General features: G+C 38.6%; 1 protein-coding gene across 3 annotated transcripts in view; it reads right to left on the bottom strand.

The window, feature by feature from the left end:
* The window catches only part of nbeab (neurobeachin b), a 464,498-nt gene that overhangs the window by 67,094 nt on the left and 381,809 nt on the right, over positions 1-15,595 (bottom strand). For all 3 annotated transcript variants that reach the window (XM_072691521.1, XM_072691520.1, XM_072691522.1), the window contains exon 44: positions 918-1,055. In XM_072691521.1, the coding sequence (XP_072547622.1) occupies positions 918-1,055 (138 nt within the window). The remainder of the gene's footprint in view (positions 1-917; positions 1,056-15,595) is intronic.

Below are 15,595 nucleotides of genomic sequence, written 5' to 3' on the forward strand. Positions count from 1 at the left end.
TACAGTTTGACAAACTAGAGTATCCTCATATTGTTGCTGATATTAACAGACCTTTCACTTTCTCTCACTGATGTCAGCACTACAGCAGTTCATTGGCCTTTGAAAGCTGGATAACAGGAAAAAAATAATCCATCATATCCGATTTCACCATATCTGCCAGTGTTATGTGGTAACACAAGTGAATGAGGCCAGTTTCAGACACAGCTATAGGCTTTTACAGTGTATTTTGCTCCTCAGATGGGATATATCTGTACTACTGGCATGCCTGACTGGTCTGGTAGGGAGGGAAATCATCTTACTACTACTGTTTTAGTTAGTTCTGTCATTCATGAAGAATCTAATAGAGATTCTATATAGAGTGTGGAGAACCCTTAAATTGGTAAGGAACCTTTACAGCAGAACCTTGAGGGTTCTTTGGACTTGTAAATTGTGCTTCACACTAAAACCACATCTGTATTACAAACATGGTTCTTTATAAAAAAACAAACAATTGTAGCAGCTTTTTTTAAGAGTGCAGTGTTTCAAAAGTGATCAAATCACAAAACACTAAAAAAAACATATAAAGAGATAATTATGTTATAATTTATAATTACAATTATAATTTCCTTGTTGTTACCCGAAATGCTTTGTTTATCTAGAACATCTGAACATCTGAAAGTCTTATTATTAAATTATTAATATGACTAATAATTCCAAACTTTTGAACAGTAATAGACTGTTAAATATGCAGTCCCAGTGCAAACATCTGGAGATACTGGCACACACTGAATGCCTCCCAGGCAAATGCACTGCAAGGCCACTGGAACAGCTGGAACTCAGTTGTAATCAGGTTTTCCAGATCACCACGTTTTCTAGAAGTAAATATCTCAAAGTGGCAAACTTGTTTTGAGGCTACAGTGAGTAGGAGCAGGACTTACTATTCTGACCAGCCAATGGAGGGTGGAGGCTGCAGTGGAGTAGTGAGTGGTGTAGTGGCAGGGCGGAGTCTCCTCGTCCCAGGATTCATAGCGCTCTGCGTAGAACACTGCCCGCTTTGGGTTCAGAGCTCCAATAGGCTGAGGAAAGCAGAGGGGAAATGAGAGACAGGTGGAGGGTGAGACATTGTTAGATATTATATTAATACACAACACTGACATGCCTGGTGAACTAAGCTGGGTCATACTACACCCTTAACAAGAACCTTTAAATTGGTAAAGAACCTTTACATCAAGTGATGTTTCTTAAGACTTTTAAAGGGTTTCTCCTGCTTTTGTTGGAGTAACTGTCTCTACTGTCCAGGGATGAAGGCTTTCTTCTAGATTTTGGAAGAGCACTGCTGTGAGGATTTGGATGGAGGACATTGAGGAGGACGTTGGATGATCTCCATCTCACCTCATTCTCAATTCCCCAACTCATCCCAAAAGTATTGGATGGATCACCATCCATTATCCCAGAGAACACTCCACAGAGGTTCTTCCACTGCTCCAAAGCTCAATACAGGGGGCTTTATACCCCTCTGGCCCACACCTGGCATTCGGCATGGTGCAACAGGTTCATGTCCTTTTGCTCCAGAGAGTCCTATTCTAGGGCCTAGACAATGTGTGTGTGTGTGCATTTGCACATTGTTAAGTAACTGGATGCATTCATTAGAAGGGGTGTCCACAAACATTTGGATATATAGTGTAGTGACCCAGCACTAAGCTGGGTTATACTACACCCTTTAAACTGGTAAAAACCCTTTACAATAAAGGATGTTTCTTAAGACCTTAAGACCCCTTTCTTAAGGGTTCTTCACATTCACACATATCTTTTACAAACATGGCCAACATTCAACTCTAAGTTGAATGTAAATGACCATCTATTGAATGGAGCACTACACCTAACCCTAGCCCTAACCCTAATAACCAAAAGTGGTTATTTTATGGCATCACTTAAAGAACCACTTGAAGCACCATTATGGTTAATACTGTGGTGCAGGGCAAAGCTTAACGTGATACCTTCAACCCTTTCAACAGACTAGCTTTTATAACAGAGAGCTGTGAGCTGTGAGCTGAGCAGTGTACTGTGGTGGCTGTAGCAACTTCTTTACTTGTGTCTGTGTTCAAATGAACAAAAAAAACCCACCAAAGTTTATATATATAAAAGTACAATTGATAAAAAAACAAAAAAACTTTGAAACATGGTAAGCAAACTGTGCTGCTACCAGTATCTTAAGTGCTGCCAAACTCAGCACCGTCACTCAGGCTCTTAAAGTGACAGTGCACCTATTTGAACATAATGAACATAAGCAATGGTGTCTGAGAACGTTGGTATATACATAATTATCACTTCTGGCATCATGAAGCCAAATTAAGAAGCAGGTTATACATATATATGGTTGGTGTGGTGTAACGGATAGCACCACTACCTGCCAGTAAGCTACCACACAATGTGGGAGACTAGGGTTCGATTCCCGGTCTGGGTGACTCTTATTGCTGCGCTACACCAATAAGAGTTCTTGGGCAAGACTCCTAACACTACATTGGCCCACCTCTGTAATACATTACCCTTTTAAGTCGCTCTGGAGAAGAGCATCAGCTAAATGGCGTAAATATATACACTTCTTAGGAAAAGGTCAATTAACTATTTATATTCATACACAAAACTAACAGCAGCAAAGTTATACATCACTGCTCTCCAACACAGAACATGCATCTCCACCCTTTAAACTCTGTAGCTGCTCTATACACTGTGTGAATAATAATAATATTAATCTAAATGATTGGGCCAATAGAAATGCTCCAAAATGACTTGGGGAAAATATTTTTCCATTGACTTCCATTGAAAGTTAGGAAGGTCTTTTCCTTCTGCTGTACAGTTGCTGTTTTGCAGATATATGCTTTGCATTGGACAGCAACGATATGATCTATCCAGTCACTGGTTGGAACATCTAGCCTTTGTTGCTTTTAATAGATATTGATGGTAAACACTGAAGACTGCACTCATAGGATGGACCTTCATGTGAAGGTTCATGTGAATCCTGCATTGCTAAAAAATTACAGGCCTCATTCAATAATAATATCTTCCGAAAATGTTCTTTCTTCAAATTTGTTCTTGAGAAAAGTCCTAACAGAAAGTCTATGTCAACTTCATGATGATTTTTAACCACAGAACTGTTCTCAGCTCTGCTCTTATAACACTGTCCTCATAAACTGAACAAATCCCAGCTAAGAAAACACTGGTGACTGTCAGAAGCTTGGTGAGAACTGCGTAAGTTGGCTTTAGGAATGGTTGGTGAACAAGGCTCATTATTTTTATCAATGCAGGGTTAAGTGACAAAGACATGCTGTGCATTCTGATGAAGCAGAAAAACACCAGCGTGATTAATCACAATTACTTCATTGACTCGATTGTCAGGCCTACTAGAAACTGAGGTGAGACTATGGCACTCCACCAAAGTGGTCTGTGCCGATCTGCTCTCCAGAGAGGCGCCTCTGGAACGAAAAGTGTCCAAACACTGTCTTGTTCCAGTTGAAAATCGCACCAAGTTTGATGAACTCTCAAATGTCTCTGTCACTTAACCCAAACAACTTTTTATACGCAAGCTGTTCCACTGATAAACTCGGTGTCAGTCTTAGCGTGCACGCTGTCTGTGCACAGAGCAGATGGAAAAGCATCTCATAAAAAGATCTGCAGTGAGCTTTACATCTGTGTAACGGCATGCTGAGGGCTGAGGATGCGTGAGAGATGTGGAGAGAGCATCTCGCCTGTCTGTGTGTGTTACTGTGTGTGTCTGTGTGCAGTGTGTGTAGCGTAGTGTAGTGTACTCTTTATGAATGTTTGATGGCCGAGACTTTGCAGAGCTCCATTAGCCGCAGTTCTGGACGCTGTGCTGGGCTCTGTCTGTCACACCCAATTACACTCCACTGTCCTTTTTCACTTTGCAGAGACCCTAAAATACAGTTGCGGATATGGTCTGTGTGCGTCCCGAACGTGTGTGTATATTTGTAAGGAAGCTTAACAGCATGTTTTGTGCAAGCCGAGAAAAATCAGCCCAAAGCCAACATCATGCTCCTAAACTGGTTAACTCCCATCTTTGTACACATGGTATAATAGGCCTAATTCATAATAATAACAATAATAATAATAATAATAACAATAATAATAATTGGTATAACTTTACTTGGATGGTCCATTGTAGAAGCCTCGTAGATGCTCACCTTACATTCAACTAACTGCAACTAAATGGAACTGTCTATTGAATGTAGCACTACACCTAACCCTAGCCCCAACCCTAGCCCTAGCCCTAACCCTAGCCTAACCCTGCTGGGTATAGGGTTAGATTTAAGGTTTAGGTTAAGGTTAGGGTTAGTGTTAGGGTGTAGGGTTGATTCATGGGTAAGGTTAAGGTTAGAGTAAGGTGTAGGGTTAGAGTTAGGGTAGAATTAAGGTCTAGGTTAAGGGTAAGGTTAGGGTTAGGGTAGAATTAAGGTCTAGGTTAAGGGTAAGGTTAGGGTTAGGGTTTGTTTTAAGGTTTAGGTTAAGGGTAGGGTTAGGGTTAAAGTTAGATTTAAAGTTTAGGTTAAGGGTAAGGTTAGGGTTAGGGTAGAATTAAGGTCTAGGTTAAGGGTAAGGTTAGCGTTAGGGTAGAATTAAGGTCTAGGTTAAGGGTAAGGTTAGGGTTAGGGTTTGTTTTAAGGTTTAGGTTAAGGGTAGGGTTAGGGTTAAAGTTAGATTTAAAGTTTAGGTTAAGGGTAAGGTTAGGGTTAGGGTAGAATTAAGGTCTAGGTTAAGGGTAAGGTTAGGGTTAGGGTAGAATTAAGGTCTAGGTTAAGGGTAAGGTTAGGGTTAGGGTTTGTTTTAAGGTTTAGGTTAAGGGTAGGGTTAGGGTTAAAGTTAGATTTAAAGTTTAGGTTAAGGGTAAGGTTAGGGTTAGAATTAAGGTTTAGGTTAAGGTTAGGGTTAATGTTAGGATGTAGGATTGGTTCATGGGTAGGGTTAAGGTCAGAGTAAGGTTAGGGTTAGGGTTAGATTTATAGTTTAGGTTAAGGGGGAAGGTTAGGGTTAGAATTAAGGTTTAGGTTAAGGTTAGGGTTAATGTTAGGATGTAGGATTGGTTCATGGGTAGGGTTAAGGTTAGAGTAAGGTTAGGGTTAGGGTTAGATTTATAGTTTAGGTTAAGGGGGAAGGTTAGGGTTAGAATTAAGGTTTAGGTTAAGGTTAGGATTAATGTAAGGATGTAGGATTGGTTCATGGGTAGGGTTAAGGTCAGAGTAAGGTTAGGGTTAGGGTTAGATTTATAGTTTAGGTTAAGGGGGAAGGTTAGGGTTAGAATTAAGGTTTAGGTTAAGGGTAAGGTTAGGGTTAGGGTTAGATTTAAGGTTTAGGTTAAGGGTAAGGTTAGGGTTAGGCTTAAAATTAAGGTTTAGGTTAATGGTAAGGTTAGGGTTAGAGTTCAAATTTAGGGTTGATTCAAGGTTGGCTGCAGGGTTATTTTCAGGAGTCATTTACTTTCAACTAAGCTACTATGCTACAATGGATCATCCTGAAAAATAGTCAAGTTTGCTTGTAATAATATAAGAAATAAGAAATTTAAGAAAATACACATAGAGCGACAATCCATGCAAATTGTACAGCTTGTACGTTGCTTCGACAGACAGCTGGTATAAGCTCATATTTATTTACCCAAAGATATAAGATATAAGACCACAGACAGCCTAAGTTGAACTGTAATCAGTAGAACGTCCCAACAACCACCAATCATCAAACAGACCTGACTATCTAACGCAGTGTATCTAAGCTCCTACTGGAGATCCACATTCCTGTAGGTTCAGCTTCAATCAAAATAAATAAATAAATAAATAAATAAAAATATCTGGTCAAACTACATGTGGGGTGTATAACACTTTACATTATAAAAATGTACACCTAGACAGAACTGATGTAAAACACGTGTAAAGTGTTTGTATAATTCAGCTGCAACTAATAGTTTCTGGATAAGGCATACAATTTTAACCGACAAGCCTTTTTACAGTGTATTTTTTTGCAGTGTATTGTGTATTTTTTAAAGTGAATTGTGTATTTTTCAAGTGTATTGTGTATTTTTACAGGGTATTGCACATGTTTTACAGTATGTTGTGTATGCATGTACAGTGTATTGTGTATTTTTACAGTGTATTGTGTATTTTTTAAAGTGAATTGTGTATTTTTAAAGTGAATTGTGTATTTTTTTACAGTGCATTGTATAGTTTTTAAAGTGAATTGTGTATTTTTCAAGTGAATTGTGTATTTTTCAAGTGTATTGTGTATTTTTACAAGGTATTGCACATGTTTTACAGTATGTTGTGTATGCATGTACAGTGTATTGTGTATTTTTACAGTGTATTGTGTATTTATACAGCATATTACCAAAACAAACAAAAATAAATAAATAAAAATAAATAAATAAATAAATAAATATAACTCTGTTATGAAGCATTATTTTCATATAAAACTATAAGGCAGAGCACCAAACACCAGCTCTATAAGTATTTTTACTTGTGGTAAAGTATCGTCAAATCTGTATTACCTGTGTAGGAAAGTTTTACAATGCACTAAAAACGTAATATTTGCACTATGTTCGGTGCGTGAAGATTTTTTAATTGTTACTCCTGTGGTTATGTTAAGTAGAACTGCAGACAACACACAACACTTTTTGCTCAAGTTATATTTTACCATGGTCCATATATACCAAGATTTATTCAAATGAAGGACGTGTGAATGTGTATATTCATGCATGGTGGAAAATAAGTGTACAAATGATCACTGAGTTGCACACAGTGTTCTTATCTAGGCCTCTGCTTCAGCTCCATCACTTGCAAATGATCCTTTAGAAGAGTGTTATTAAAGGAACTACTGTCTGTTGAACATAAATATTAAAGTATTTATATACTTATATTATATAATAATATTATTAATAATATATAATATATTATCCAATATTTATAAATGTGTTATGTAGTCTATATGTGGACTGCCTTCAAATACAGTCTTATCAAGTGTTTACACCCTGTTCAGAGAGAACATGGGAATGGGGGTCCTAGAAACTATTAGTTGTGCCGTATACAATACACACAATGTGCACATTTACAGTATCTGGCTCTCTATGTGTGTGTGTGTGTGTGTGTGAGTATGTGTAGCTATCTAAACGGTTCTTGCTAAAGGTAGCAGGTAATCTGGCCTGGCTTAACCCCGTCTGACCCGATTTACGCCGTGTACATCCACACACTGCCCCGCACTGGCCTTTCTCCCCTCTTAAGCCTTTCCATACACTCCTGCACAATGTCCAGAGTAAACACTCACACTGGCATTCATTCAGCTGTGGAATCCAAGCTTTCTTCTACACACACACACACACACACAGATGGTGATAAACCTGTCTACACACAACATAAACAGTTTGCAACAGTCTCTCCTGTCAGGGGGGACTACTTTAAAAATTACAGCTAAAACCTGAGGCTTTACAGCACAGTTCTATTTATTTATTTTTCATATTAATTATTTCTCTTATATATGAATTTATTTACATCCATTACTTCTGTTGAAAGTCTAAACGTTCATTTCATACTAAACATATGGACAAAAGTATTGGGACACCTGCTCATGCTCATCGTTTCTTCTGAAATCAAGGTAATTAAAAAAGGGTGTATCCTGCTTTTGTTGGAGTAACTGTCTCTACCATCCAGGAGAGAAGGCTTTCTACTAGATCTTGGAGGAGAATTGCTGTGAGGATTTGATTGAATTCAGCAACATAAGTGTTAGTCAGGTCATGATGTTGGATGATCACCACCACACCTCAACCCCAACTCCCCAACTCATCTCAAAAGTACTGGATGGAGCACCAACCATCCATCATTCCAGAGAACACAGTTCTACCACTGCTCCACAGCTCAATGCTGGGGGGCTTTATACCCCTCTAGCCCACGCCTGGCATTATCGCTTCATGTTTATCTGCTCCAGACAGTCCTATTTATTTTGGCAATGCTTCTCTACAGGGCTAGAACACCTTAGTAGGGGTGTGCACAAACAGTTGGATATGTAGTGCCATGTATTATTAATGTCTTATTATCTAAATTTGAAAAATAGCTATAATAATTTATAATAGTTTTGCTATTCTGTTTTCAGTGGAATGTCTTGCAATTAAAAGGTAAAAGAGACAAAATTCAGGCTCAAGCCTATGTAAATCCCTGTCACATAAAAAAGCCAAAGCAAGCATCCAAAGCGGCAGCCTTACAGGAAATGGAAAAACCTTACCTTAATTTGGAGCATTTCTATTGGTCAGCTTAAAAAAACATCTACCAGATTTTCTTTAGGTCAGAAAGTCTGCAGAGTTTTATCATGACATTTTAAACCTACAGCAAAACTACTATAATACCTGCTCAGAAAGGCTCTATGTGAACTAATATTGACCTAAATATCAAATATCTGACCCATAAAAATCTAATAGTCTACCCTTAACATCAACCTCAAATCTAAACCTAACCCTAAACCTAACCTGTGGTCTATTAGCCTTCAGACTGATGTTCACTCAACTGGCAGCAGAGCAAAGAAGCCCAATAGTTTTAAATGCCACAGGACTTGACCTTCATCTGACATCAACAGTTCTGGCTTTGACACCGCTTTCCCTAATGTGACCTGATTTCTTATTCAAGAGGTTAAGGTTAAGAAAAAGGGGCTTTAAAAATTCATCCCAGTTTAGACTGGTCATTTTTAGGGTCAGATGTCAGAATACTGTGGCCAAGAATGCCCTTTGTTTCTAAAAAGAAAATGCCTTTGACTCACATGCAAAATGACCAATCAGAGAGCTTGGCTATGGTGTGAGTAGCCATATGACATGGCTGATCAGCCATAACATTAAAACAGTAGGTCTCCCCATTGTGTCCCCAAACAAGCTCTGACCGTTCAAGGCATGGACTCCACAGCACTCTGAAGATGTCCTGTGGCAAGTCCAGTAAGTTGTGAAGTGGACCCTCCATGAGCATCAATGAGCCCTGGGTGCCTTGACTTGTTCTTCCTTGGACCACTTTGGTAGGTGCTGACCACTGAAACGTACCGACAGCTCCCCAAAAGACTGCCTGACCCAGTCGTTCACTTGCTGCTTAACTGACTGGAGCCACTTTAGCTGTAGTATTTGAATCCTTTCAGTTTTCTCAAACCCAGCCAGTCTTTTTTATGTGAAATGCAATAAAAACCTGGTCACAAAAATCATTATGGTCAACTGGACTGACCTCAAGACATGACATGTGGAAAGAACACAAGTAGAATGACCTAGCTCTCCACTACCCTGCTGCCTGCTGTCCTGCTCTGGGGCCTTGCATTGATTCATCCTCACCTCACTGCATGACTCTGCTTCTGACTGTTTATCTGCATGAACTTTATCATTTTTTCATAATTCAGTTTTATTGTTGTTTTTATTCCTTTTTTTGCTTTTTATTGTTATTATCCGGTCTCTAATAATAGACCAGAGATCTCTGTAAAGCTGCCTTGTGACAATATTCATTGTAATTCGCTATATAAATACATTTTGATGTAATATTTAAAATATTTGATTGATAAATTGATTGATTGATTGATTGATTGAGAATGCTTGATCAATGCAGTGATTCAATGCTTGAATCACTTTATTCCCAAGTTTGAGCAGAACTTGAGCAGAAGAGTTTATCCTGCTTTTGGTGGAGTAGATATCTCCAGTATGTCCATAAAGCTTTCTACTAGATTTTGGAGGAGAATTGCTGTGAGGATTTGATTGCATTCAGTGACAAGAGCATTACTCAGGTTAGGATATTAAATCCATCTCATCCCTAACTCCCCAACACATTACAAAAGTATTGGTTGGAGCATCATCAATCATCATTCCAGAGGACCACAGTTCTTCTACAGCTGCTAAATGCTGGGGGGCCTTACACTCCTCTAGCCCACACCTGGCATTAGGCAGCATTGTGCCAATAGGTTCATGTTTATCTGCTCCAGAGAGTCCTATTCTATTGGCAATACTTATCTACATGGACTAGACAAGCTGTGTGTGCTTATATATAGAGGTGTCCACGTATAGATTACCAGCATTGTTGTGTTTAAAAAGGGTTATTTGAGCAGTGCCATTGAAGAACCACCTCTGGCCCTGTTTTAGAAGCAATATCTAACCAGGTCCTACTCCGCTGCAGGTATTTGTTTTATTTCCCCTAGAGTCTTACAGTATAGACCCTGCGAATACTCCATTAAAAATCCTTTAGAGCAGGACAAATTGGCTTCTAAGGCTTTTCAGTCACCGACAGTAGCAGGGAGGCCTCCCTGGAATGTGGGCAGTCAATATTAATACACTCAGTGTCATTGAGTTTGAGGGAGCAAGTCCTGAAGGGCAATCAATAGTCCTCTCTGGCTCTCAGGAGCAGGAGTGTGTAGCAGACGCCTATGTTCAGGGATTACCACTGAGGCCTCTGACACATTAACCAGGACAATAGGAGGGGAGCATGGAGCTAGATGTAGACTATGGGTATCAAAAAGCCTGCACAGATGCTTGTCTCAGACTGTGAATGGACAATTCTTCAAGCAAGCACATAACGCCACGTCTATTGTTTTGGAGCTTGGTGTATATACTTGTACTGGCTATACTATAAGCTATGAAGAACTATGGAGAAATCTGGTATAATAACCTCTATAATGGTCATTTTATTCGAGAACCTACTCTTAAAACGTCCACATATTCCACCAGTCTTGTAGCAATGATCCATTTCAACTTTTCCAACAGAGGCTTTCCTCTTGTTTCTGTTCCCCTTACCTCCACAGCCTTGCTTTCCCCCCTTCCTCTCCTTTTAATGACCATCTACACCAACATTAGCACGACTGGCCTGAACAAGAGAGGAGTTTATAGAGATCTGCTGAGATTTATGAGCTGATAATGACCTGCCATGCGATGTCCTGGACTAGTTCTGATAGGCCAGCCAGCCACAGGAAGTCTAGCACTCTGTAAAAAGCTTCTTAGTGGAACCAGTCGAAATGCAAGATGAGTCCACATCATTACAACCATAAGACCCACTTAACCAGGGAAATATTGTGTTTGGCATGAAACGGAGAGTTTGCCAAGTTCAGCTAAGCAGTTGGAGAAGCTAAGCCCCTGTGGAATGAAGGTTTATGAATGTTTTCCAGGGGAACTTCTGTCTATCTTATGCTCTAAAAAAATGTAGATATATGAAAAAAGGTCATCTGAATGGTTCTTTGAGTGTGAGGAACCCTTTAAAGGTTTCAAAGAACCATCACTTGTTGTAAAGGTTGTTTACCAATTTAAAGGTTCTTCACACTCACATACAGAACCAATCTGGACACACCTGCACTGTGAATGAGCACTGGTCAAAATGTTAGGGTGACCTTTTTTATTTATTATAAATTTTATTTATTATTTATTATTATATATATTTATTGATTTTATGTACTTAGGATGCCACAGCTATAGGAGCTTTCAAGTTGTAGGACTGTGGCAGTGTGTGTATGTGTGAGGGTGACAATACCACTCCAACCACACAGCTACAGTATGCTAATGTACATTAATACACACGTTTACTCCTTTAGCAACAGACCAATGAACAGCCTTAATAGCCTATATGACCAGATCATCTCCTTTAAGTTCAACCTACAACTACAGTGTATCCCCAGTGTCTCTTTTTGGAAAACAAATATATGGTCACCCTAGCATTCGGATCAGATGTTTCTGAGATGATGATCAGCGCACATTTAAGCAGGTGTGTCCAAACTTTTGACTGGTACTGTATCTCTTTTACAAGTCAAGTCAAGTCAAATGTATTTGTATAGCACTTTTTACAACTGTTGTCATCACAAAGCAGCTTTACATAATTAGTAATTAATAAAAGACAGAGACAAAAAAAAGAAATAACGTAAGAAGACATGAAGGTAGCAGTGGTTGGAGGGTGAGCCGCTGGTCTGGTATGGGTGGTGGTGGGTAAGGGTGGGACTGATAGTCGGACTGGTAGGTGGCAGCTGGTCTGATGCAGGTACCATGAACAGACATACAAACATGGTTCATATGGCTCAATATCTTCTAGGAAAAGTCCTAACAGAAAGTCCAGGTCAGAAAGTCCAGGTCAGAAAGTCCAGGTCAGATTCACAGTGTGATTTTAAACTGCAGAATTGGAGTATCCCCCAAAACTGAACAAATACCAAATCAAAATATGCTAGTGAGCGTCAGGATCTTTGTAAAAACGGCATAAGTGGACGGACTCTGAGTGGCTCAGCGATCTAATGTGCTGCCACTATGGCCTCGGGGGGTCGCGAGTTTGAATCCTAAGCCATGCAGCTGTGGAGTCTGAGAGAACACAGTTGGCTGGGTGGGTAGATGGCGCTCTCTTGCCTCGTCACTCATAAAGCAATGTTGGCTGGCACAGGTGTCTGTTAGCTGGTGTGGTGGAGCTGGAGACCTGGCGCTTTCCTTTGAGCGTGGTGGCTGCCCAGCAATGTGGCATCATTGGCAGTTTTAAAAGAGGCGGTGGCTGGATTTGCATGTATTGGAGGAGACATGTGTCAGGTCCTTACCCTAGTCCTTACCCAGTGGGTTAATTGGCAGTACCAGTCCAACAAACCCTGTATAAGTGGGTTTTTAAAAAGAAATGGTAAGAATGGTTGGTGAATGAGAGCCATCAGTTTATGAGCAAATGTGATAAACAGAGCGTCGGACCCTGAACTTCTGCAGTGTAAAAACCTATAGATGTACGCATGCCTGCAGCAACCTTGAGAAAGTGGGGATCTTGAGAAAACATGGCTTATCACTTTCCATTCAAAGTACAATGACATGCTCAGTGCACTATCTAAGACAACAGAGGGGCTCAGCACATGTAATTGTCTTGATGTAGAGCCTCAGGGGAACGCACCTCAAAGAAAAAGCAGGATTTTCCAGGAGCCTGGTCGCTTCCCTATCTAGAGGAAACACGACGCAACAGCTGCTGATACATGGAGCGAAGAGGCCCAACAGAAATGCTCCCAAGAATGTGGGCAAACAAGGCAAAAAAGAGAGCTTTTTTTGATCGTTGGACTCCATAAGGTTTTTTAATGTTCTTGAAGTGCCTCAGCACAGAGGACGATACAGGAAACAGGTTAATTATTCATGTGTATTTGGGGTAACTACAAATTTGAGTATCTGAAGTGAAAAAAGACATAGAAAAGTACGAGAAAAAAGTACATAGAAAAATACTGGACGAATGGCAGAGTACTGTGGTCACCTTATTGACTTGTGCTTAGTAATGTCTAAAGCTTAGAGGTATCTTTGAACTATTAGTCTGTTCTAACTAGCTGAGGCTTTTCTTGGATAAATAGCACTAGCACTAGCACTTTTGTAAGTCGCTCTGGATAAGAGCATCTGCTAAATGCCGTAAATGTAAATGTACTAAAATTTGGAGGTTGGAGGTTGGAGGTTCCATTTTACACTCTTCAGTCCTTTGTGTTAAATTGTCACTTTAGCACTATGGTTCTCTCCCAAATGATGCAATGAACAAATACAGCTGGAAAAACCAAGAGAGAGGAATTTGGAATACATTACAGAATATCTTTACCTCAAGGTAATGTAAGCACATCATCCCTCTGAGAATGTATTTGAAATAGGCTGCTTGTTAGCAAATGCAATTTCTGTCTGTTTCCTCGTGTTATCCCTGTTGACCTCATTAGGCCAAATCTATTCAAACACTGATGGTATATTACCCAGAGTGGGATAATACAGTCCACATAATCTCATTAGCAGACAATTAAAAACCCATTTGCATTGTACAGGGCGTAAGATTTAAAGGCCCATAAAGAACATCTGAGAACATTTTGAGTGTCCCACCACTCCCTTAAATTCTCCACCTGAGGGAGAAGTGCTTGACCTGATGTCACATACTAACTGCTAATCATTCAAATCTATGTTTTTAAGGGGGTGGGAAGGAGGTCTTTAAGGTTTCTGTAGAAAAGGCAATGGTTATATAAAGAACCATGTACACTCAAAGAGCCATTCATCTGAATGGTGAAATGCTTCTTTGTCTGCTTCTTTTTTCATGAAGTCTTTTAAAAAAGGGTTATATATATATATATATATATATATATATATATATATATATATATATATATATATATATATATAAAATAACTATTTTGGTCATGATATATATATATTAGGTAAAAAGTCAAAGGGCATTTATGGTACCGTATACTGTAGAGTCATTATTATGGAAACCTTTTGGGAAGGACCTTTTGGGTTCTACATACAGTTTTACCCTTTTCCATTATGGTACATTATGTACAGTACAGATTCCAGCTTGCAAATTTTCCAAAACATTTTGAGAACATTTTTAGAGACCTTTCGAGGACATTTTGAGAACTTCTTCATTTTGAGTCTAACAAAAAGTGATAAATAATATCTGAACTTTTCAAAAACATTTGCTCAAATGGGTTCTTAGCATAGTTAAACTGTACTACTCTGTGACAGACAATTTGTATGTGTTTTTGTAATTAACCATTTTGAAAATGTTTCTACTGTATATAGCACCAACAAAAAGGTTCTTTCATTGGTTAAGTCATACTGCCTATATGGTACTAAATAGAGCCTTGCTGCTGAGGGTAAATTGAATATAATACAGATTCTACATTAACCTGTGGTTTTATAGGTTAAAAAGGTCATAAAGTCTACGATTGCACTACTACACAGAACCCCCTTTTTTACTAAGGTTATAAGGGTAGATTACATATGATACAGATTCCAGCTTGCAAATCTGCTGGACAAAAGAACATTTCAGAACCTCTTTTTTCTGGTAAAGTGAAAATCTAAACATTTAAAGAATAGTTTGCTTAAATGGGTTCTTAACATAGTTAAATTGTTGTACTCTGTGACAGCCCACTTTGTGATCATTTGATATGTTAAAAGTCAAAGAATCCTTATTGCTCAGGTTATATTACATATTATACAGATCCCACTTAAGCAGTTTCTGCACATACTTAAATTGTCCTACTCTATAATATACAACTCTCTATATATACAACTATATACCATAAATGCCCTATTTAACCTTTAACCTAAGACAATAACTATTTTGTTCATGATCTCTCTCTCTCTCTCTCTCTCTCTATATATATATATATATATATATATATATATATATATATATATATATATATATATATATATATATATATATAGGTTAAAAGTCATAGGGCATTTATAGTACCATTATTGGAGTATATGGAGTATATTGGAGTATACATATATGGAGTCATTATTGTTAAGGTAACTTTATGTACAATACAGATTCCAGCTATCAAATCTATTTTGAGATCTTTTTTTTTCTGGTGAGTCTTTATGGTACTATCTGGTGAGTCTTTATGGTACTACGTAGAGCCCTTATTGCTAAGGGTATATTACATAGAGTACAGATTCCAGTTCACAAATCAGCAATTTGTTGTTTAAGCTTATCTGAGAGCTTTTTAAAGATCAGAACATAGTTTAAGAACCATTTAAAGAACTATATAACAGTTTTTTTCATACACTGTCCTACTGTATGACAGACAATTAGTATGTAGTTTGTACATTTTAAAAACATTTAAAGAACAAGAAAAGAAAATGTAGTGA

Source organism: Salminus brasiliensis, chromosome 11, assembly GCF_030463535.1.
Source record: "Salminus brasiliensis chromosome 11, fSalBra1.hap2, whole genome shotgun sequence".
NCBI lineage: Eukaryota > Metazoa > Chordata > Actinopteri > Characiformes > Bryconidae > Salminus > Salminus brasiliensis.